We start from the raw sequence: 26,210 nt of genomic DNA on the forward strand, positions 1-26,210 counted from the left end.
CTTGTTTATTGCTTTGTGTAGACGCTTTATATGTTGTAGGCATATAACGGGTCTGGACACGCACCGGGTGGGCTTCCGCTGGATCTCAGGGCGTGACAAAGGCACCTGAATAACCTGTGTAGGCTTAGATGTGGATTCATATCCTAGTTTTGGACGCCCGAATGTACGGTAGGAATTTGGATTTAGATTGGTGGTTATCTAACAATTGGCTCGACAAGTTAACAGTTACTCACAATAGTTTCGGACGGAGGAGTCCAAGCGCCCGAAAGTGTTCTGGGTGGAGCTATGTGAATCCAGACTTCTGTCTAGACGTCCAAAGGTGAGATTTGTCAAAGTTACAAGGATTCAGGCGCCCAAAAAGTGGGTTTAGGATTCGGGCGCCCAAAAAGTGGGTTTCTGGCACCCAAAACCTCGTATTTGAGCTGAGAAGCATGATTTCTATTTTTCTGTGGGTTGAGCATCTTTTCCTGTGTTTTTCTTCTTTTTCGTAAAAGTTTTATTTAGATTAGGGGCCACCACCACCGAGTTACCTCTTACCAGTTGATTTTAGATTGGGGGACCACCCCCACCAACTGAGTTACCTCTTAGCAGTTGATGATATCTTGGGAGAGACTGAACCGCCAAGCCACAATCAGAGCACAGACTGAAGAAGGGCTTTTTGACCCTACTGTTTAATATAGTGTTGCCCAAAACGTAGCTTGCTGAATATGCTCTGTTTTAGGCTGATGCCTGCGATTGAACAACTCCTACTCCAACATGCCATTGCAATACACTGATATACAGCAAAACCAATTTATCAACAGAAGATTGTATGCAAAATACGCCAGCAAAAGTTGAACCTCAACGCTATGCAATCAAAATTTTTTACTAATAGGCGATGATAGGGGGAAATTCTTTTTGCAATACGCCCCTGTAAATATGCTATTAGTATTTACGTGCGTGTGCTTTGAAAACTTAGTCATTTGCATGCCCGCCACTGCTAGATTCCCAGCAAAACCTGGGTTGCTATGCGAAAGATGCTTTCTAAGATACCCTTCCCAAAGTGTACGTACAAATAAACAAGGTTTTTAGAGGTTAAGCCAACCTAACACGGGTATTTGCATGATTGTACATATTTACAGGCCCCATGTTATTTGCGAGGAAAAGAATAAGCATTCAAAACTTCGAAACTAACTGTTGCTACTTGGATTTTTTTAGGCAAAACTATGCCTAATCCACCACTATGATTTGAACATAAATTTCACCAGCAATGGCAAACAAAAGACAGCATCAACTCTCACAACACTTATGAGAAAGCAGGGAATCGCCAGTCCACCCCCCAATACTTGCATAAAATGACAAACGTACTTGAATAATAAGTGAATGAACGAGTCTAATCTCGGCTGTACTTGGTAGAAATATTTCATTGACGGGCGGTGGCGGTGGCGGCGGAGAACAGCAGCAATAGGACATAGCGATCGAACTTAATACAAGTTTATATTTCCTACAAGGGTGATAACATTCTAACAAAACTTGAAATCAATATGAGAGAAAGAAGTTGTCGGTTAGGTGGATGGTGGTGAAGCGGCCCGTCAGGGCATATACCTGCAGTGTCGAAACTTTGATGCTAGTGCAAGGCGCCTTCACATAAATCCAAATCTAAAACAGCAAAATAACTTCTTTTTCTCAATATAAATACACCAAAAAAATAATGTATGTGATATATATATATATATATATTGCTTATTTATGTCAGAATAATTGGCCCTATTGATGACTGAAAGATGTCATACAGTACGCGCTGCACTTCTCCGGAGCTATGTTCACAGCGAATAAGATTAACCAGCAAAGGGAAAAAGCAGGGCAAATTTCTTTTGAATGAATCTGTCTCCAAACTGCTTATTAACCGCATAACCAAAACAACCAGCGAAGCCCTAGCAGCCAATTCTTCCTTCTTGGCCGATCCCAGAGGAAGTATCCAGTGCAAGGTCGGTCCATCTTTTCGATTTTGATCAGACAGTTCATATCCCGCACATGTTAAGTATATCTTTAATATCTTCTCACATATCATTACTACTTGGGATTCTACATTCATCTCCTCAGCGAGAGAGGGGTTGTCATGGAGAAGTGACTGCAAGAGCATAAGGTAGTTTTCGTAAGACTCGTTCTCAAAGTGGAAAAACGGCGGCTCCGAGATCTCTAAGAGAGAGCATGCTTTGTGGAACTTGGCGTGGAGAGCACGCTCGGAACTCACTTCGCTTGCATGTGCTGCAATAGATGATATCATCTCCAATAAAAGGCTCATGTGGACAGATGAGAATGATCTCCAGTGGACCTTGTACAGTTTAGCGATGGTCTGTAGAAATAAATATAGTAAATTTGAAATCCAAATGAATGGGGAAAAAACTGGAGAATTTATTAAACAGAAATATAGAGAGAAAAATTTGAAAAATAAAGATGGCACAAGGCAGAGGACTTCAAGATGAATTTCTCATTCACTAAACCATGACACTTAGAATTATGCGGATAAATATAATGTAGGAAACATCCCAGTGGATATTTCCTACTAAGGAATAATGAGCAATAAGACTCTTATGATCAAATATATCCATAGGAATCCTCCTCCGATAAGATTTTAAGTTGAGAAAACCAATTTGGTAAGAGAAAAAGGAAAAAGAAAATACTGACCAAGATTCCCAAAATAGGAAACTGACCCAACTTGACTCAATGTAGACCTGACTTGCTAGCTGATTGAAATCCAGATAGATACATGTTTCAGGCCCAAAAACGGAGTAAAATATAGAACAAGTTGTTCGCTACATAAGCAATCGAATCTACCACATCAAACTAGGATAAGAAAGCAATCGAATCTACCACATCAAACTAGGATAAGAAGGCTTCAGCAGATTCATTACAAAATGTGGCAGAAATGGCTATAGAGCATTCCCTTTACAATATCTAACAAAAGAGATAAACAGTACACTATAGGACCAATATGTAATCAGTTGCATTGTCATGATGATATATTATCAAGGCCAAACAGCATTGCCATTCTTACTACAACCAAATTGCTAAAAAGTGTTAACAAGTGACATTAAGACATCAAGTCTTCAATGTTCTATAGAAGCTTCGAGAGACCAAACTAATGCAGCAAGGGATAAGTTAAACATACCTGTACAATTAGGAGCTGGAGAGCTATATGACTCTTCAATCTAACAATAGCATAAGATGCAGTCTCCATATTAGCCTCCTCTTCATCGTCAGTAGCAAATTCATGATCTGAATACTGGTCAGCATCAGATAAAGATTCAGTTTTATCTGGAATTTCAACATCTTGCATGATCCTGACAATTCTAGGGAATACAGATGAAGTCAGAAAAGCTGCTTCTTTGAAGCGCAATAAGACTCCCTTCCACTCTGACTCTGACAACTGGCTCCCAATATTTTCTGTCAAATGCAATAATGATGCTACACCTGTACTAGCAGATTGTTGATTAGGACTTCTCATATAAGTTGTGAGGATAGAAACAACATTTCCTAGTTGTGGGCGCACAATGTCAAAAAAGGTAACATATAAGTTGACCAAACATTTTGCAGCTACAGAATCGATTTCATAGTTCCAAGAGTCTTCGTCAGGTTGTTCGGTGGTTGTTGCTGAGACCGGGCTAGTTGGTATTCGTCCTTCTTTAGTGCTAAATATTGGATAAATAACAGAATCAAAAATGGTGATCCAGAACGTGCTTGAGAAGAGGTGTCCGTGGTCCTTCAAGATGTCAAAGAGTACTTCTAGGGCACCTTTTCTAATGGTTGGTCTTGGATCAGATGTCAACTTTGATAAACCTGGGAATTCAGAGGTAAACAAGACATATTGCAATACAGAATACATTCAAACAATTACATTAATAAAATGCATCAATTATCTTTTAAAAACATAGTACCAGAAAGCAAGGGAACCCAAAAGAAAGTATGATCATCCTTGCTGTTGACTGCATTTCCCTCCGAAGCATCTGCATTTGACTGGTACTCCGTATCCTTGACTTGAAATCCTTCCTCTGCAAGTTTAACAGCACAGAATCGAAGGAACGCAATAGCATTAAGGCTGGCGTCACTGTTGAATTTGCTATTTGTAAACGTGATAAGACATTTGACACAATCAGTAAATGTTGTGGTCTCCGTCTCGGTTATGTAAGGGAAGTAATCTCGAACGATTTTCTCCATGGTCTCAAAAGCCAATAGGACAATATTTTTTCGATCATCAGCAGCAGCAGTTGTAAAAACCTAAAATGTCAAGAGAATTTTTTAAACTGTTATTCATAAGTAATTGACCCAAGGAGCTTACATTCACCATTACAATGTAAAGAATGGTGAAGAAGCAATTTGAATAATAAGTATGGTCCACGAAGAGATAACACATACCATGAAAACGCTTTTCCAACCAGATTTAACGTTATTAACCCGACTCAAAACCATTTGGGAGACACATCGGACTATTAGCTCCCTAATTTCTGAAGAACTACTTTTCTGCATAACTACCACAAAAGGTCTTAAAAATTCATTCTGAAAATTATAATTTGCCAGTTCCTCTCGCTCCAAAAATTTCATGGCCAACTGCCTTAAGGAATCCATCACAAATATTGCAACTGAAAGGTTCTCCGATAACCCAACAGAGACAAAAAAGTCAGATAAAACGTTCCAGATACGTGACCACACCAATCGTATACGACTCATATTGTAATGCCTGCAAAAGACAAAAGGTTGGAGTGAGACCAAAACAAAATTTCAGAACTTCAAATCTTGTTTGATTCCAGGTATGAAATTTCTAAAATCAGAAAAAAAGGTTTCAAAATGATCCTTACGCAATTTCTACAATTTTTGTGAGGCTGAAAATGCGAGGATCTGTTGGAGACTGCAGTTCCGCCATGGAGACCTTGCATAAAGCTTTTACAAAAGCAACTATGGCATCACCATTTAATCTCTGGCTATGAGCAAAAATATGATTTAGCTCAAAATTCCCGATCTGGTCTAATAAATTCAAGTTTGATATGAAACTATTAATCTGCTCTGGAGTAACCAGCGCTGAGGTATTGTTTCCAATTGATGCACTATCATAAGAACCCCCACGAACAACAGCCATTACTGCTGGATGTTGAAGCGCATTATTGCCTTTTCTCTTCAAGGAAGGAATCGTGGGTACCTTTGGCAGTTTTTCTTCTGATTCAGCAAGAGTTACAGTAAAGAATGAAGCATCAGGGGGAGCACCCTCACCCAGCAGGTGCAAATGCTCAAATCGTGAAAGACATGTTAACACATGCTCCCATGCTTCTTGTAAATAATTACCATCTTCGATTGCTATCGATATTATAGCCTGTTAACACAGAAACTCAGCAAAACTTTGTTGTGCAAGTGCCACTTGATGATGGCATGATTTCTAAAGATACATTAACATGAGAGAAAGTTGATAATTTCATTGATTTGACATCGAAGGAACAGCAGGGTTGCAAACTCTAATCTAACCTTTCAGAAAAGTATGCAAACAAAGCAAGCATGCCTCATTACATTCATGCAATATAGTATTGCACTTACATGAGATCAATTACAGTAATTCAATCCAGATCTTCGCATCATTCTTGCAAAAAAGACCTACTTCAACAGAAAATACTTGAAAATCAAGGTAGTCCAAGTTCCAGGAATCAGTACATTCTGTTACATCTTTTAAAAGTCTCATCCTTCTCTGTTTACCTGTTAATTAGCTATGTAATAGCAGAGTTATGTTTTTAAAAGCAGAAAGGAATGTCTAACCATGATAAAATACATAGAAACCAACTCAATCTAATTCAATTCTAGCTAACGCATACACTTCTAGTTTCAACGACTTGAATATGAATGTTGCAAATGAACAAAAAGTTATTTCAGACTCAGAATTACCAGCTAAGCTCTCCCAAGATTTTATCTCATATATGCATCTTTGATACACCTTTCTTTATTTCTTTCATTAATTCTTCATTTCTTATAATACTAAGAAGAATCTGATAACAGATCATTATCCATATAGTTGCAAAATATAAAAACAAGGCACCATTCCAAAATTATTTAGAGGAAATAATACTTTCGAATTTCGATATTAAAGTTAGTCAATATCTGAGAATCTCAATAATCCATCTCCCTCATCATAGAGAGGCCTTTGCCTATATAGCCTTCAAAATATATGCATTTACATGTATGCCCTACAAAGTGCCATTTGGATAAAAGAACTCCAAAAGATAGTGTAGTCGATAATACGCCCCTCCAAACTTTGCTTGCAGCACTTGCCAAGGTCAACCCCATCAACATTTAACTGAGGATACAAATCAACTAAGATCGCTTCATAAAAGATTTTGGTACTAAGGCCTCTACCAATATTTGGATGATAGATAATAGAACATAAATAATAATAATAATAATAATAAAGCTATAATGGTCATTTTACAGTTTAATGTTGAAATTTTAGACATTCTGTTGAGGAAAGATAAAAACAGAGAGGCATTTGAACAAATATGGGCTATTTTGCAAGGACACAAATGCAAAATTTGAACTACATATGCCCACATGATAGATCTAAACAGCGCAAGGGCTCCTAGAGCCAAGGGGCATGCCCAAGGGATAAGGCCCACATCTACAAAAATTCTCAGGAAATTTAGAATACTCATATAAACTCAATAAACAAATCACATGCAACAAGTGGAAAAAACAAAAATAGTTTTAAAACTAAATTATCACAGTAAGGTGATAAGCAAATCATTCCAGAAATAAAAATTGACACATCATAGAGATTTTGGTAATATGCCATCTAACAATTTTTCGATGGTAGATAACATTAAAAAAATGTATAAAGCTATAATGGTCATTTTACAGTTTAATTTGAAAATTTAGACATTCTGTTAAGGAAAGATAAAGGGGAGCAGCATTTGAACCAATATGGGCTATTTTGTAAGGTTATAACTTATAAATGCAAAATTTGAACGATATGTCTAGGTGATAGATCCAAACAGTGCAAGGGTTCCTACAGCCTAGGTGCATACCAAAGGAATTAGGCCCACATCTACAAATTCTCAGGAAATTTAGAATACTCATATTAAGATCAATAAATAAATCACATGCAATAGGCGGGAAAAAAAAAAGTTTCAGAACTAAATTATCACCATAAAGTGAGAAACAAATCATTCCAGAAATGCAAATTGACACAACATAGAGATTTTGGTACTAAGCTATCTATGAATATTTAGATGGTATAACCAAAAGTAACAATAACAATAAAGCTATAATGCTCATTTTACAGTATAATGTTGAAAGTTTAGACATTCTGTTAAGGAAAGATAAAGCAGAGAGGTATTTGAACAAATATGGGCTATTTTTCAAGGATATAAAATGCACAATTTGAACGACATACGTCTATGATATAGATTTAAATAGTGGAAGGGCTCCTAGAGCCTTGGTGCAAGCCCAAGGAACAAGGCCCACATTAACAAAAATTCTCAGGAAATTTAAAATACTCAAATAAGCTCAATAAACAAATTACACGCAATAGGCGAAAAAAAAGAGTTTCGAAACTAAATTATCATGGTAAAGTGAAAAACAAATCATTCCAGAAATGGAAATTGGCACAACAAAAATGCTCAAAACCACAAATTACTCTAAGCTTTCATTCTAGATATCAGTGTTCCAAAGAGCGGTTTATGCGGCCGCATATGCAGGTTCGGGCCATCAACCGCTCCGCATACGTAATATGCAACGCAATATGCGGTCAAACCACTATGTGGCCGCACATGTGACAGGCAACAAAATATGCAGCCACATATGCAGCAGTTCTTTCTTTTTTTTCTTTACATGGGTTTGAAGTGCCATAATTGATGTCGAATTGATGAGTATACATGTACACATGTAACTATGTTCATATAAATTTGTTTACCAATTACGCATATAAATGTAACTATCTTCATAGTAATATAATTACTGGTTAGTAATATTTTAAATACTTCTTATTTTAACTGCTTGGTTATTAATATTTGGTAAAAATGTACAAAACTTTCATTAACTATAGACCATTTTGAATCGGCTACCCAACCTTTTCAAAATTTGGCTTTTACTCCCCAACCTCTCAATTTGTTTGATTTGAGTCAGACGACAGCACTTTGACTTCAAATTTAAGGCAATCACTTACCTTAATGAATTTATTTGCATGAAATATACTAATCAAACTTGTAAAGATAAACGACATATTCAAATTTCAAAGTCTTGACTGACTTAAATCAAACAAATTGAAAAGCTAGGTAGTAAAATCAAAAATTCAAAAAGTTGGGTAACCAAATCAAATAGTCCATAGTGCAGGTAAAAGATCAGTCTGTTTTTACCTTGATATTTGATAATGTCATATTGTGTAGTATTATTTTTAACATATCCAATAATCAATGTTCCAAACTGTGTTTCATGCAGCCACATATGTGGTGCAATGGAATGCATGTACCTTATGCGGTCTGATATACGGGCTATGTGATCGCATATGCGGTGCAACGCCCAATCCGCACAGCATATACCTTATGCGGTCTGATATGCAGGCGAGCCGCACTTTCTTAACACGGCCAAGCATGCGAAATTATGCAGTTTTTTGTCTTACTAGGTTGGATAATAAGTCAAATTTCATATATTACGTTAAGGCTTCGAGCTAACGGTTTCCAAGAAAAAAAAATGCCCTCATCTTTCTCATCTCTACCGTCACCCCCTCCCTCTCCTCGCTTCCTCTCTGTCAGACTCTCTCTCTCTCTCTCTCTCTCTCTCTCTCTCTCTCACCCCACCACCCCCAAAATCTTCTGAGAAGAAGCAACAACAGCAGCAGCAAGCATGAGCGACAGGTGGCAAGCACAGCGTACTGTCACGGACTTAGCGTTTTCGTTCAAAAAGCCCGTGCGGCGCCCACCTTTCTTCGCAGAGATGAACAAACCTTTGTCCTTGTTGCTAGCGCGGACCTTCGCACCCTACGACTAAGTATGCAAAGGGAAGAAACGAGAGAGAGAGAGACAGAGGTTCACTCAAAAAGTTAAGTACTCCACTACTTAGAAAAAGAAATTACAGCATACAAACACACTCTCTCTTGTGTATCTTGGCCTTAGCCAAACCCCACTATTTATAGGCCTAAGGATACAATGAACCTAGCCACATAACCCACCCACTAGCCTACTCATAATAAACCCTCATACTAGCCAAAAGCTCAAGAATCACACCATAACTCATGGCAGTTTTGCAACTCTTGAGTTTTCCACAGCGGGTTGGGTTTGTGTAAGGAAAGGAAAACCGCGAAACGTAAATCCGAACTTCGATCAAAATTGATCGAAGACGAGTTCGGAACGCTTCGGAGAGGCCGAATGCGTCAAAAACACATAAAGTGCATTGCAGGGGGCCTTGGAGAGCAAGATAGTGCAAATCTGCACATTGCAGAATTTTTGTGCTCTCGGGGACCGGTCCCTTGGCAGGGGACCGGACCCCGTACGCGTGGGAAATGGCAGATTGCAATCCTGCGCACTGACTCGCTCTCGGGGTCCAGTCCCCCCTTAGAGGGACCGGTCCCCGTAGCCCGAAAATGTCCAGTTTGGGCTATGCATAACTAGCATTGTTGAGGGGATTTTGAGCAATTGTGACATTGGGGATTAAGAGAGGGGTGATAGACACTCTTCTCTTTCACTCTCCCTTAACCCTAAACTTAGCCCTCCCTCTCTCTCTCTCTCTAAACTCTCTTTCTCTCTCTCTACAAGGTGGGAAAGGAGAAGGAATTGGTGGAGATTAAGGCAAGGAGAAGGATTACCACCATCCTCTTCTTCTTCTTCACCTAGGTGCAAGCTTTTGGAGGTAAGCTTCTAAGCCCTTTAATGGTAGATTCCTAGGGTTTAGATTTTTAAGCTCTAAAATGGTTTTAGATGCATCTTAGGGTGCTATGTAAAGGGTTAATGCTTGAATCATGAAGTTATATAGAGGATTCTTGCATTGGTTGAAATCTAGGGTTCAAATGGAGTTTTTGTGAGATGATGGGTTTTGATCTACATTAGATCTATGTAAACCTAATTGCTAGGTATTCAAACACGTTGGCGACGTCGGTTCGGCGATCCGTCGAGCCTGTGCGAAGTTATTGGCGAAAAGGACGGTTGGAGCTTCGTTTCCGCCTGGAAGGCCGAGGCGACGTCCTAAAATCGCCGAATCGTGTTCCTAGAGTCGCGACATCGCCAAAAAGGTGGGGGGTGTCATCCCGAAGCAACCGGGTTTCCCTTTTTGTCTTAGTACACTATTGATCTTGCATCTCTTATATATATGCATCGTAGGATTGTATTGCATTTCCATTCCTTATGCTTTCCTAGTTGATATCATAGTATGAGGTGGATACATGAATTTAGGAATAGGTAGGGATCGGGTTTTGACATCAATATCCTATAGTGCCGAGATAGGAAATGAACTTGACGGTTTCGTAACAACATAACGAGTGGCATGTAAATAGTGTTGATAACATGATGAGTGGCATGAAAACATAGTGTAGAAGAAACGCTCATGAACTTAGGGATAGGTGAATTTCCCTAGCTATGAGTTGCATAAGAACTTAGTGTAGTTGGAACACTCGAATATGAACATTGGGATAGGTGGATTCCCGAGTGATTGTTAGCCCTAGTAGGTAGGGTATCCTCCAGTTGAGAGGATTGGATCATACTCATAGTCTGTTTGAGCTTGGGGTGGTCACTCTACACAAGCCGTGCGCTCCGGAGTTGTCACACGAGGGGCAGAGTTGATGTCCCGCAGACGGTCTCAGGTTTGCGAGCGAGGTGCGTCTCCTTACCTTACGAGATGGCATAGTGAGTCGAGGGCGAACCTTAGGGTTAGCCAAGAGATTGGGTGAATAAATGAATGTCATCGTTTATTGAACATAGTATCATGATAGTGAGCTCATTACGGTATAGTGCATACATTCGTTTCGATTGATTGAGGCATAGTAGTATATTATTGTAGATTTCCTTACTATGCTCGTAGCTATTTCATATCTATCTATCTGTTTATCTACTTATACATGCTTAGACCTAGTGGGAAGATCGGCGGAGTCAGCGGCCGAACCTACTGAGAACTATATTTATATAGTTCTCACCCCACTTTGTTGCAGGGCCTAGTTCGAGCGCTCCGGGCGAGGATCACGGTAAGGGCAAAGCACCTTAGTATTAGTAGCTTTCCTTTTGCATTAGTGGCACCCTATGTACATGAGTGACTTTGTATAGGTGAGGATTTGGAGAGCTATCTATGTACGATATGATGAACTTGCTTATATATCTTTTGGGAGATGTAAATGTAAATAAGATGTAAATTGTGGATGAATGAATGTAATAAATAGAATTCTCTCTTTTTGTTCACTTGTATGTATACTTGTGTCTTGCTCTTACTTGTTAGCACTTGTGGTGCTTCGTGTATGATCATGTATATCGTTCAAGTTATTCCTGGGCAACTTGTTTATACATGATCTTGTTGTTTGGCCTTGGGCGGACAGAGGAGGTGCTGTCCGTTTGGAGTCTGTTTGACGTGCCCGAACCTGCCAAATCGGCGGTCTCGAGGTGTGACAGTTTGGGTCTCCTTGACAACCAATTCAACCCGTTTTCGCTAGCAAAGTTGGGCCAGGGACCGGGCTGCCACAAAATTATTCTAAGCAGTGTTTGAAAAAGCGCACCTGAGGCGCGCGCCTCAGCGCATAGGCGCGAGGCGAGGCACTATTGCTGAGGCGTGCGCCTCATGGTTGGGGCGCGTGCCTCAGGCGAGGTGCGAGGTGCACATAAGGCGCGCGCCTCGCAATATTTAATGTTATTGGGTTTTGGATTAATGTTATTGGGTTGTTGGGTTTCGGATATAAATGTTATGTTTTAACCCGATAAGATTATTAAAAGATCCTAAAAGAAACCTAAAAAAACCCTAATGAAATCCATCTACCGCCCTCTTTCCTTCTACCGCCCTCGCCTCTCCCTCTCGTGTTCTCCTATCCCTTCTGTATCCGTGGGCTTCCGGCAAGCATCCTCAGCCATCCTGGCAGTAGGAACAAGCAAGGAGGAGCAGCACAAAGAGGATGAGGATGAGGACGAGGATGATACTTGAAGAATGACCAAATGAAAACATTGACACCACAATCACTTTTAAGTTTTAAGTTGAAAGTTAAAATATATTTCTTTTAACTTGAGAATCTATATGCATGTGTAGTTATTTTATTTTTGTATGGTTATTTTAGAGTTTTTTTAATGTAGAACATCAAATTAAATGTCTTAGTAAATGTGCGCCTCGCCTTCTTGAGGCGCGCACCTCGCAGTGCGCCTCGCGCCTAGGCTCCACGAGAGTCTTGCGCCTTTTTGCACCTCGGGCCTTTTCAAACACTGATTCTAAGTCCCTGACACCCTCCTCCACCCAATGCGCAGGCGTCCTCGTCGCGCGCTGCTTTTGGAACTCGTCGATGAGCGTTTGGTACTGCCAAAGTGTATCCGCTTTCTCCCAACTAGCCTCGCCGTAGGGGAGATTCTTCCACTTCACCAAGTACTCAAGATTCGGCGGAACTCCACGTCGCCGAATGAGTCGAGTGTCCAGGATGGACTCTGCTTGTTTGTCGAACAAAGTCACCATGGTCGCAAGTGCTCGCCGAATGAGTCGACTTTTGATGGAAAGTTTACTAGAGGTGATGTTGCAAAAAGAAAAAAAGGAACCCAGGAACTAAACTATTTAACTGGAAAACTAGCAATCAAATTGCAACTCGTCAATCATTCAGTGTTTTACATTGCATGAGATTAAAGTCCGTTTTTGATACTCATAAACTGTTTCTGATAATCATAAATATCTAGTTTTACACCGCTGTGACTGTAGATGTGACCATCAGCAGCCCAACATCAAAATTCAAACATTTATAGAAGTTTAACATTTAATTATGCAGAAATCTTCCTTTCTCAGAGATCTTACCTTCATAGCATCTATATTCTTTTGCTTCATGTCAGCAGCAGAGTGAAGGCACGTGAATTTGGCTACAGTTGTCACAAAAGCATCTCTCTGTGTCTGCATACGCATTACTGTAGTGACATGCACAGCGGATCGAAAGCCTTGCAAACACTGAGACGTCGCAGCCTTGTCATCGCTTTGGTCAAGCGTCACACTAAAAGCAGCCATCATAGGGGCCCAACAAACCTCCATCATAAATCTTAGTATTGCCGTGTCTGTGACAGCATAAAATACTGACCTGCATTATCAACAAGCTTGAGTAAGCTATTTACAATTGAATGTAAGAAGCAAATCAAACATTTTAGTGTGAATTATTCTGAATCAATCTTACTCAGATTTCCCACTCTTTGCTTTAAATTGATCTTGGATATGCCTAATAAGAAAGTCATTTGCACCTAGAGCCTTTTCTTCCGCCTGTTTCCATCCAACTAGATTAAAAATGTTATCCAAGCCTAAAAGTTTATTGATACTGCTTGGCTGCTTGCTTTGTGCAGTTGAAGAATCAGCACTCATTTTTATTTCACTTTTCACAATTTGATCATACAGTGAACCTAAATAGTCTTCAGGTAAATCCTTTCCGTCATCAATTCCTCGATTGTTACGAATGAAATCAGCCTTCGACATCTGCAGTAACAAATGCAAGAAGGAATGAACTTCAAATCACAATTTCTAAAGTAAATGACAAGAAACTTAACAAAACCCACCTTATCTCTGACCATGGTATTGTGAGCATCTGTATTAAGCATAATTACAGAATAAGCAAGAACGTATGCAGTATCCGCACTAGTAAAAGAATTCGGATTGCACTTGCAGTAGCGCTCGGCAAACTTTTCCATGATACGATCAATTTTTTGTGCTTCTCCAGGTAACCTGAAGCCTCGTAAGAAGAACCTAATTGCTTCACCAAAATCCATGCCTTGAAAATTTAGTGAATCCACATAGGCATGCATAACTTTCAAAGGGAACTCATCCCTTTCACCCAGATAGTCTCCAATAGTTGTAGCATTTAACCCAGCTGTGCTTCTCAGGAAAGAAGCTACCGCTTCCGGAGAAGAAGTTATTTTCTTTGTGTTGATAAGAAACTCAATACCCTTGGAAGGCTTCCTATTGAACAATGTTATGCCTTTCTGCAATAGACAGTTTATTTAGTTTAACAAATAAGAGCACTTGGAACCTTTAATAAGTGTGGGCTAGCAACAAGAAATAGTACTACACAGAACAAGACACCATTTTCACCTGAAGCTCTAATTTGTAGGCACGGCGTTGCTCAAGTGTCGCAGCACCAGAGAGTTCAACACTAAAATCGGACTGCAATTCGTAATCAATTCCATTACCTTCTTCTCCGTTGATTGAAATAGGGTTGTCTGGTGAATGATCAGTCTCAGTACTTTTAAGATAAAAATCTCCTATTTTCGATTGTTGATCCAACCATGCGCCCATTGACTTAATGATAGTAGCAAGGCATTTAATCGACTCATTTCGGAAAGTATAATCTTGGGCTGGGGATAATGTTGTCACAGATCCAGGAGGGACACCAAGAGCAGTCTTGACAAGACCATTGACAGTCCTGCGATCATCTGATGGAATTAAAAGTGTTTTAATACATATTAACTGAAATTTGCAGGAAAAAAGGTTGTAACAAGGAGAATGATACTCAGAGTTGAAACATTACAGTATATTTTATTATTCATTCAATTGGCTTAAACGAAATGGCAGGAACTTTAGCTTTGGTTATTTGTCGAAAGGAAGGAACAAGTGATGGACTTTTGTTCAATTCTGTAGACTCTGGTACCTTTCAAAAATATTTGGCGCATCGACATCACAATCATAGTTCACAAAAATATCAACAATAACCTGCGGGTCTTGGCAGATCTTATCCCACAAGTTGAGAACCGTCATTTTCTGCAGGAAACTAGGCTGAAGAATATTCTCAAGAACTCGTAGAACAAGCATGGGAAAGAAAATCCCTATTTCCTCTTTCAGCCCAGATCTAAACCTTGACAACAAGCCCATGAAAATAGAGCAGAGAAGCTGAAAAATACTCATTGCTGACAATGCGCTATTCTTCAACAATGATAAGCAGAGGTACTGCTTAATTGCTCCAAGATACCTGTATGAACAAGGAGGGTGTCAAGAGTAGTTTTTAATTAAAAAGGCACCAGTCAGAGTTAACTAGCCTAAAGTAAATAGTGCATTTTTATCTTCTATTGCTATGATCGTCGCTTAGGATTTAACGAATATTTCCATCTGTGCATATATGAATGTGAAAATACAGCTTCAGAACCGCAGAAATGCTATTCAACCTCTACAGTCGACAAACGTACAAAAGAGTGGTAGAAAATAAAAAAACGAGTAATTAAGTAAACAGATAGGTAATATCACTTCTAAGACATTGATGGCAAAATTTTGACATTTTGACAAAAACTGATAACATGCCACCTCAAATAATGGTAAGATGGTGAAAGAATCTATCTAAAATAGGTGACAGAATACGGGGCCTTTGGTAATTTAATTTGATAACAACAATCAATTTTTTGCATTTGTTGAATAGAAGGAATTGAATGAGAATAACAAACGATGCATTAACTTTCTTAGTCACAAAAATCAGCTGAGAGTCAATTTATCACCGCAACTTAGTGATAAAAATGAACATTATTGCAATTTCAGTAAAATGTGCAGGTTTATATGCAAATATTTAATGAATATTGCTGAGATTATCAAGTTGGAACGTGTATGATTAGTACATGAGTCATGCCTACAGCTAAATGCACTAGACAAGCCAAGATATTATACAACCCAAATAATTCCACATACAAGTTTTTTTTTCTCAAACCTAATTTGAGCTAACATTTACTGACTGGCAAATCTCAATATCCTTGAGGTCCAATACTAATATTTCTTTGTCTCCACATAACCTCCATATTGATCCTTTGAGTAAGCAAATAACTTCCATGTCTCACGCTAGGTACAAAACAATGAAAATTGAACTAATGGGAGAGATGGTAGTTGAAGTAATAATAACAGATATAAACAGCTAGCAACAGTTTGTGAATAAAAAAAACTGTATCTAGAATATCACAAAAAACTAAAACCTAGAATAGTACAAACCTCTGGTTAAGTGTTTGAAAAGGCGCACCTGCGGTGCACGCCTTAGCAGGTGCGAGGTGCAAGCCTCTGCACCTCATTGCACCAAAGGCGGAACGTCGTAACCTAAGACCACTGTTTGAAAAGACGTATGCCTCAGCCGGCGCAAGGCACAAGCCTCTGCACCATGTTTCACCTGAGGTGCAGCACTGTGCTGGGGAACGAAGTGCACGTGAGGCAGGGGCCTCACAATATGTTAAGGATAAATGGGTCACATGTTTCTTATGTAGAACTTTTATTTCTGTGATGCCCTTTCTTTATTTCATTAATAATTCCATTATTTTACCTTTTAAACATTGAGAGTTCATGTCGCATTGCTATTTTACTAGTTTGCTACAATATTTAGCATTTACATATACTAATTTTGTCTCTTTTCTTGCAGTATATGCTTGCTTGTGAGTGATTTTTTGGGTAATTTGCTTTTAATGTCTTATTTTGTTTTTGTTCGTTACTAGATTATTTCAAGAGTACTTATTTTAAAAAGAAAATTGTATCAAGGTTTGCCTCACCTTCTTCAAGCGTGCACCTCACACGTGGGCCTTGCACCGAGGCTCCAAAAGTCCTTTGCACCTATTTGCACCTCACACCTTGTAAAACATTGCCTAAGACTGCACAAGCATCAAGCCTCGGTAATAAGTTTGTTAGATATGTCTTAAATTCTTGGACCCTCCCCGACTTATTATGTCATTTGAAATTCTTTAGAAACTGAACAAGAAATTTTGTAGAGGTCAATGGCGTTAAGCACGGGGCTTAGCCCAATAGAGCCAGAAGCCTTGCACCGAGGCTCCAAAAGTCCTTTGCACTTTTTGCACCTCACATGTAACGCCCCAGCTTCCCAGGGGGTCACCCATCCTAGGACTACTCCCGTCCTAGCACGCTTAACTCTCTTAACCTCTTGGGCCTTGCCACCACCCAAAATGCTTAAGCCGGGTTAAGAGTTTTAGCCCTATTATATCTCATATATAGGACTATCTGGGGTCTCACAATCTCCCCTCCTTTAAGCCCTGACGTCCTCGTCAGGCTCAGACTCACAAGTACCAGGCGATGTGAGACTCATCTCGCTAGCCCGTCATCCAGACCCTGGCTCAGCCGAGACTCATCTCACACTTCCGGCTGGTAATTGGCTCTGATACCATCTGTAACGCCCCAGCTTCCCAGGGGGTCACCCATCCTAGGACTACTCCCGTCCTAGCACGCTTAACTCTCTTAACCTCTTGGGCCTTGCCACCACCCAAAATGCTTAAGCCGGGTTAAGAGTTTTAGCCCTATTATATCTCATATATAGGACTATCTGGGGTCTCACATCACACCTCTTAAAGCATTACCTGAGACTATACAAGCATCAAGCCTCAATAATAGTCTGTTAAATGTGTCTCAAATTCTTGGACCTGCCCCGATTTATGATGTTGCGATATTCTTTAGAAAGCGAACAAGAAATATTGTAGTCGTCTATGGTCGTAGTAGGGGGCTTAGGCCGATATGGCCAGTAGTTTTCCTAACCTATTATGTTTTTGGTTGACCATTTAAGTTATATCAGGATTAGTACTCCTAATCTTATTCTATTTTGATCAACCTGATTAGTTTAGTTGATATTATCCCTAGTCTTATTATCAAACCACTTATATAAATATACCGCTTATTCCATGGATTGGGGCATATCAAAAGAAAGCATTGGGTAAATTTCGACGCTAGAGTTTTCCAAGAGACATCCTTTTGTACTCCACTTTTGTCAGTAATAAAAGCTTTGCTCCGTCTACACCCGCAAACATAGACCAGTCACCAGCGGCATTGCTCGTTGCTTCATTTTCCTCTCTATTTCTCAACTTTCTTCGACGGTTTTACCCGACTAACAAGAGTTTTTCAAATTTTGTCATAACAAGGACATTTTTTTTCAGCCATGTTATCACTTTTTCTCTCTCTGACGCAAACCAAGGGGTTGCTAAATCTAAATTTTCAACTTTGTTTTCGTTTAAAGGTATTTCTTGAAATAAACTAGGTTCAAATCTATCAATTCCGCAGAGCTTTACTAAAATTAAAGTAAGAAGCAAAACAAGATTTCAGCAAGACAAAATTAAAATCGAATTGAAACAATACTAAGACGGTAATAAACCTTCAATATATGAGATAAAAACAACCAACTAAAAATAAATAATAGTTCCAAAAAGGTAAATTCGGTTTTATCAGACTTAAAACTTTTAGATTTAGTTGTTTTGGCAATGATGATTGATAATGGTGGAAGTCTAGATTGAAAAGGATAATGGGATATCAGGAGATGAGGGAGAAAAGAAGATAATAAGAAGCGCATCGATCACACAATTGCGGGGGATCCACGATCACCTAGGAAGGCGGTATACCACGAGCAGAACTTCAACAACGGGGAAGAAATAGAAGAGGCAAACACCCAGAAGAAGAGGGGCAAAAGTAGAAACCGATCTTGCCAGGAGGAAGAATCGACAATGATCAAGTAGAGGAAAAAGAACACTATAGCAAGAATAAGAACAAGAGCAAAAGTAAGTTTCTATTCATCAAGTCTGCCCTCAAAGCATTAAGAACCAAGTATTTATAGTGTTAAGAACCTATCCTATAATAAATTGTTGCCTTTTCTTCTTCAGTCACCCAAGGGTCATGCATAGACGACGAAGCAATTTTAGGAAAACCAAAAGGCTTTTTTGGGATTGTTTCTATGTTTATTGGAGAAAAGGTTTGGGTTAACTAAATCAACTAAAACTAATCGATTTAAGCCCGAATCAAACACGAACTTACAACGAAAATTGCATTCAAAAATAAAAAGTTTTATTTGCTGCATCAATTCTCCCTGAATCGGAGAGAGCTCGACCCCGTCAAGATGGCATCCTGATAGCTCTAGTACAAGTCCTCTCGAAGTTGGCACAACTCCGCCTTAGAAATTGAATTGCTGTCAGACAATGGTCGCCTACGCCAATGTACTAATAAGTATCGATGATGGGTACCACGACACGTTGCAGACTCACGCACATCCAGAATTTCCTCCACCCCATCTGATGGTGTTTCAATGTTGGTGCGAGATGTCAAGCCACAAATATCGATAGTAGAGGGGGCCTCTACATGATACTCATATAGCTCGCTGACATTGAAGATCGGGGATGTCGATGCTTCTAGGGGCAGATCAACTAGATAAGCGTTTTCCCCTAACTTCTTCAGAATTTTGAATAGCTCTTACTTTTTCCTATTCAACTTGCTATAACCTCTAACTAGGAACCTTTCTTTCCTAAAATATATTAAAACATTATCCCCTTAATTAAAAGTCATTCCTCGACGATGTTTATCTACTGACTCCTTATACTTGATAGTGAAATCCCGCAATCTCTGATGAACTTGTTGCTTCACCTCTTGAATCTGTTTTAGATAATATTTGACATCTGCACTAACTCTATTAGGGTAAGGTATGGGTGCTCGGTCAAGGAAGTGGGCTAAAGCTTCAAAAGGAGATTTTCCAATGTTTCGATTATGGAACTATTATAAGCAAAATCAGCTTGAGTGTGATTAAATCCCATTGTGGTTGTTTTTCTCCAACTAAACATCTTAAAAGATTACCCAAATATTGATTTACTATTTCCGTCTACCCGTCAGTTTGTGGATAATATGGGCTACTAAAATTCAATTTGCTTCCTGCTTTTGACGTTAAAGTTCTCCAAAAATGACTAACAAATTATGTGTCACGATCAGAGGCAATTAATTTAGTAATACCATGTAAACGTACAATTTCATTGAGAAATAATTTTGCAATATGTAATGCATCAGAAGTTTTTTGCAAGGAAAAAAATGAGCTATTTTTGTAGAACGATCAACAACCACAAAACTGAATCAACTTGGCGTGCAGTCTTGGGTTGGCCTAGGACAATCCATGGTAATTTCTTCCCAAGATATAGTAGGAATGGGCAGAGTATACAAGCCGGTATTTGAGTTTGTACTTTAAATGATTGACAAGTTTTACAACGCTAAACAAATCTTTCAACATCCTCACTTATGTTAAGACAACGATACCGCTCTTAAACTAATCCAAAGTTTTGTCTCTCCCGAAATGCCCCCTAGCCCACTATTATGTAAATCATGAATCAAGGACTCTCTTAACAATCCCTAGGGAATGCACAACTTGGACTTTCTGAAAAAGTATTCGTTCAAACAGTAATCAGAAGGAGAATTATTGTTAGGAGATGGACACTTTTCTAGGATAGTACCGAAGTTAGGGTCATTTTGATATTTGTCCTTTATTACCTCAAATCCTACTATCCGTAAGAAAGAAGTGACAAGCAAATGTTTTCGATGGTTGAGTGCATGAACGACATGATTGCAATGCACCTTGTTTATGCCGCAAATGAAAAGTGTGTTCTTGCAGGAATACAGTCCACTTGACATGTCTTTTGTTCAAGTCCTTTTGAGAATTTTAATATCACAATGCTTCATGGTCCGAATTAAAAATAAACTCTCAATGAATCAAGTAGGGTTGCCAGTGTTTCAAAGCCTACACAATTGCGTAAAATTCAAGATCATAAGTAGAGTAACACGCTCGTGCATAGTTCAATTTTTCACTACAAAAGGCTATAGGACGTTTTTCTTGAGATAGTACCCCTCCAATTCCAATATGTGAGACATCACAATCAATTTCAAATCCCTCTTTGAAGTCGGGCAAGGCAAGTACTGGAGCCTTTGTAAGTTTGTCCTGAACCAATTGAAAACTTTTTCAACTTCAGGCGTCCAAGTAAATTTACCCCTTTTTAGGCAATCAATTATTGGAGCAATTAATGAACTAAAATTTCGAATGAAATGCCGATAAAACAACGCAAGTCCATGAAAACATCATATTTCAGTCATAGTCTTTGGGGTTGGCCAACTCTGAATTGCTTTTATCTTAACAGAATCTACCTTAATTCCCTCGGTAAACACCACATATCCTAAGAAGGTAAGGCTATCAATCAGAAAAGTAAATTTCTTAAGATTCAGGTATAAATTGTTATCTCTTAAAGTTTGAAGCACTTGTCTTAATTGGTCTATATGAGTTTCAGGACTTGTGCTAGAATGTCATTGAAGTAAACTACGACAAATTCCCAAATGAATAGTCGCAAGACTTGGTTCATGGAGCACATGTAGCACATTGAACTTTAGCAAATTGCAGAGTTCTAGTGTAAGAACAGCATTTTGAGCTATTTTGGGAGTTTGGGTTGATGTTTCGGGTGTGTTGGTCTGTTTTCGAAGCTTAATGGGCCCGAGAACGGATTTTGACATCAAATCCTGCGAAACTGCAGTTTTTGTGTTAAGTACCGGTACTGGGTATGAGGTACCGGAACTCAGTGGAGTGCTGATTTAGGCAACTCTCAAGTTTTGCGGAACTCAGCTGAGTACTGGTACTGCATCGGACGGGTACCGGAACGCGATAGAAACCGGAATATCCAACGTTCGAGTTTTCCGGAATTGACCTTCGGGTAACGAAACTGCCCGAGTACCGATACTCCAATTCGTGTACCAGTACTCAATGGTGCAGAGACTGCTTCTTACAGTTTGTAATTTTTGAGATTTGAGGGGCTTTTAGGGATATTGTTACAATATGAAAAATACCCCTTCACCCTTCTCATTTGCCTTGTTGTGGCTGAGGTTGAGGGAGGAGAAAGAGGTGAGTTTCTCTCCTCTCTTCTTGGATTTCTTCTCCAACACCTCTCTAATCTTTAAGTTTTCTTTCTCTTCTTCATCTCCTTCATGTATGCATGCATCTAGGCCTTGGAGGGAAGCTCGGGATTAAAGGAAAGAGTTTGTTTGAGGCTTGGACTTCAACCCTAACATCTTATAGCTTGATTTGGAGCTTAGTTTGAGATTAGTAACCTTCTTGCATTCTCTATTTGTGAGTTTTGCAAGAATTTTTAGTAGAAAACCTAGTTTGGTGGAAACTAGGATTTATTTTGGAATTTTCTTTTTGTGAGCTTTTGAGGTTAAATTGACGGATGTAGAACACTCTTTTAGGTTGGATTTGAAGCCCCATTACATTGATTTGGACCTTGGCCAAGTTTTACTTGATCAAACATAATTTTCACCTATTTTCTACTAGATTTTTGGTGAATTTCGTGGTGAACTTTTTAGAAACTTGTAACCCCTTGAAAATTTTCTTAGGGTGCAAGAGGTCTAGGGGACAATTTTATTTGAGAAACGATCAAGTTCTCGAAGGATATTCGGTGGTTTTGACCTCATCGAAATGGGTGAACTCCCCCTATGTCTCCTATCATGTTATAAGACTTAATAAATGGTTTCTTATGCTAGTCATGACATCATAGAATTTTTGGATTCATGGCATATTCATTCTTTATGAGAAAGTTTACATTCTCTACAAAACAAACTCCGACACAAAAGATCAATATCAATAAAAGCCTATTCTCTCGCGATAGTCAGTACTCGCGTAAACAGCAGAGAAGATCCAAGTAGGAGCACCATAGGTGGTGATAGCTCCATGAACGGCCAGTGGGGAGCTAGCAATGAAATCGATCCGAACAACCACTACTTCCACAACGTTTCTGTGTGCCAATCCCGCTCCAGATCCTGTTATTAGGAGATCGAAGCAAGCTTCCCTGCTTTTTGTCTCTGATTCAGAGAAGTCTTCGGGTCGTCGTGTGAAGCAAAGATAGTCAACTACCACATCTACTTCGAACTCGCCTTAGGACTATAGCAACTAGATAGATAGGATTCCCTTCTTCACTTGCTGATGGAGATCAACATATCTATCCTTGGTACGGCCTCGAGCTCCTCTTTTATGTCCAGCAGAGCATAGATGTCAATAGGAAGGGGATCTTATTCGGAAGCCCGCTAGTAAGGGCTTGGTACCTGGGGGCTAGACTACGTATTCTATGTAGCAGAGGGTTTACTGACAATAACATGCCTTGCATGTCATGACACATGAATTTGTAATTGACCTATTAATCTTCTCTTGTGCAAGTATACATATATATGCATGTTATAGATGAGTAGTTGTATTATATGAGACACTACATAACTAGTGGTACTATTGGGCTAGAACTTTAATAACAAGTTATAGGGCTAAGTATATGGTCCTTAACCAAGATGAACAATTTGAGATAACATTATGACATTATAATCGACCTCTAGATAGTCAGTTGATATTCCATATTTAGACATGATGAATAAGGTTTCATATGCATTTGATCACGCTTGTTTGCCTTTGTGCTCATTCGCACAAGCTTGTGAGAGTCGCTCTCTACAAGCCGGCACTCTAGAGTTGGCCTTTGCGACATCATGCTTACCGTGCGGGATTGGGCACCAAAGTGGGATGCTGTGGGCAAAGCTCATTCCTAGAGAGAGAATGTTGACTACCACGGAGCCATTAGGCGTGGCACAAGCTGGAACAATACATTATGTAAGTCCCCGATAATTGGGTAAAAGTTAAGTAAACTTAACATTGTACATCACAACTAGTGAATGCATACATAGTTCTTGAACATACTTGTTGGTCATTATATACTTGTATATTCGATAGTAGTAGAGCTATATACATGTTAATTAACATAGTCATTTAGAGGCATTGTGGTACTTGAACTTTTATTTCCATTACCTTATTCATACTTTATCTTTAGCTACTTATTATCTTTACCTCAATTGACCTAGTTGTGTAATTCGCTTTTCTCGGCGGCTTACCGACTGGGAACTATTATTTAATAGTTCTCAACCCTAAATTAATAAGTGTAAAAATATTTTCTCGGAAAAGAGGGTAGTACAAATGTTTGCCAATAGATACAACAAAGACGAAAGAAGTTCTTACAAATCACACAATAGTTTTCAACATAAGTGTTATCTATGTGAGAGGAGACCATGAAACGAAAGGTCTAGTTTTCATGAAATCTTCGAAAAAACTTGCATTTCAACTGTGTATCAATTAAAACACAAAAAGAAAAAAAAATGGAAGTAGGAAAAGTTGGTATTAGAGCTTATCACATTTTCCGCAGAAAGAGCACAGCATTCGCCGATGGTGGTTATTACATTTTCGACAAAGTAGTTACAATGGCTTGTTTGTTTAGTTACGCATCTTTATAGCTTCTACACAGGAACTGGTGTCTCACAAGTTCCAATTTTATTCGAGATCTCAACATCTCAACATCTCAACTTCAGGATGCTTTATGTGTAGCATGGACCATAAAAAGTCTAATTTTCATCATGTTTTATAAAAAGTTTGCATTTTGAGAGTGTATCTATCATTAAGAATCAGGAAAAATAAAATCGAACAAATTTTAGTTTAGTAACAAAACGTTGCATGCCTGTCATTGGTCCTCCAGAAAGGTCCGGCATTGTCGACCACCATCTTGAGTAGCTCCAGTGACAAAACCTTGCCCCTCAACAAGAGGGGGTCCTCAGGATTATCCGGCATCGAGAACTTCATCGAGAGCTTGCAGAGGTTCTTGAACAGGGAGAGGCCATCCTCCCTGATCTTACTCATCTCGCCATTCCCCGCCTCCGCATCCGCCGCATTGTTCTTCTCCTGCTGCTGCTGCTGCTGTGGCTGTGGCATCTTTGTCGACAGGGCAGACAGGGCAGCATCGGTACTCCCAGCTTCCATGGCTTCATTGATGAAGTTCTGCGCAGTCTGGACGAGGCTCGCGTCGTTCAGGCTCCGATCAGAGAGGTCCATCATGTCGGCAATGGAGACAGTACGCACAGGGACTTCCATGGTGTCTGCCTCGACGCGGGCGAAGATGATGGTGAGGGCCTGCGCGAGGACGAGCTTGGCGCAGAGCTGGTTGGCGGCGCTCTGGCTGCCGAGGTAGACGTTGTAGCAACTCCTGACGAGCTGGGCGAGGCTCTCGCCGCGGAGGGCGACGGCGGGGGATCGGACAGCGGCGATGAGGACCTTGAGAGCGGCGAGCTCGACGGCATCGTCGCCGGGGCCAGCGCAGCAGGCGAAGACGGCGGCGAGGAGGCGGGAGGCGGTGGAGGAGGAGGGTTCGGACTCCGAGGAGTGGTCGATGTCGCCGCAGAGGAGGCGATGGGAGAAGAGCTTCTGCGCGCAGTCGAGGGCGGGCTCGGCGACCTTGGGGGAGGAGGAGGCGGGGTCGAGGGCGAGGGTGAGGGGGTGGAGGGCGGCGTCGGCGTCGGCGGCGGAGAGGCCGAAGAGGATAGAGGAGGATGAGGAGGGGGGATCGGCGGCTGGGGCGGAGGAGTCGGAGAGGGGGTCGAGGCGGTCGAGCACGGCCTTGCACGCGGCGACGAGGGCGGAGTGCTTGCGCCACGACGCGTTCTTGATGATCTTGTCGAGGGCGGGGCCGAGGACGCGACCCGCGCTCGATGCGCCCCCGAGGGGATGGGAGGAGGACGACGACGTCATCGTCCTGGAAGGAATAAGACGACGACGAAGAGGCAGAAGCAGAAGCAGAAGAGCGGATCCGATCCGATCCGATCCGATCCGATCCGACCTTAGGGCTGAGGTTAGGGACTGGGATCGGGATTAGCGTTTGAGATCGGGGAAGGGGCCATTCGGGAGGAGATGGAGGAGGAGCAGGAGGAGGAGATCTGAGACTTATGAGAGGAGGTGTTTTGCAATTTGCATTCGCCTTGCCCTCCTCACGTGAAGGAGGAGAGGAAACGTGAGTATGGGAAGCGGAGAAGCGAAGGGTATGTTTTTGTCATTTCGGTGTTCTGCGCGACCGGATCGGAACATGTTCATCGGTTCATGTTTGCACGCCCGGCGCAGCTTAACCCAACAACAGTTGCAGTAATTTTGGATCCAATAACAGTTGCAAGAATTTGGCTTACTTTATCAAACTTCAAATTTTCGAGATAATTATCTATATATCTTTCAAAATTTCTGAAATATTTCTTATATTTTCATTTTGTTATTTTAAATATACCTTTTGCATATTTTCTATTATTTAAAAATAACTTCGATGTTAATACCATTAAACCATCTCAAATTAAACTTGGGTTAAATTTCTATCATAGTTACAATAAAGTCAAAATATCAACATAAAAAAAGTTGAAGACGGTTAAAGAATATATTTGAAAGAATAAAATAATAAATTTTATAAAGAGAATGGTCG

General features: G+C 40.1%; 1 protein-coding gene across 2 annotated transcripts; it reads right to left on the reverse strand.

Moving 5' to 3' along the window:
• LOC109718070 (brefeldin A-inhibited guanine nucleotide-exchange protein 1) lies at positions 1,460-25,785 on the reverse strand. 2 transcript variants are annotated; one of them, XM_020244075.1, is made up of 11 exons: positions 24,435-25,785; positions 14,795-15,112; positions 14,239-14,569; positions 13,707-14,129; positions 13,334-13,626; positions 12,967-13,240; positions 4,836-5,344; positions 4,396-4,717; positions 3,918-4,257; positions 3,152-3,819; positions 1,460-2,335 (listed from the first exon to the last, which is right to left on the reverse strand). In XM_020244075.1, exons 1-11 carry the CDS (start codon positions 25,496-25,498, stop codon positions 1,727-1,729), a joined length of 5,151 nt encoding a protein of 1,716 aa, XP_020099664.1. In that variant the 5' UTR covers positions 25,499-25,785; the 3' UTR covers positions 1,460-1,726. The 2 variants fall into 2 exon arrangements, with proteins under 2 accessions (XP_020099664.1, XP_020099665.1); XM_020244076.1 differs by lacking the exons at positions 14,795-15,112; positions 24,435-25,785 and adding an exon at positions 14,675-14,708 and having other exon boundaries at positions 14,239-14,579.

Source organism: Ananas comosus, linkage group 12 (assembly GCF_001540865.1).
Source record: "Ananas comosus cultivar F153 linkage group 12, ASM154086v1, whole genome shotgun sequence".
Taxonomy (NCBI): Eukaryota; Viridiplantae; Streptophyta; class Magnoliopsida; order Poales; family Bromeliaceae; genus Ananas; species Ananas comosus.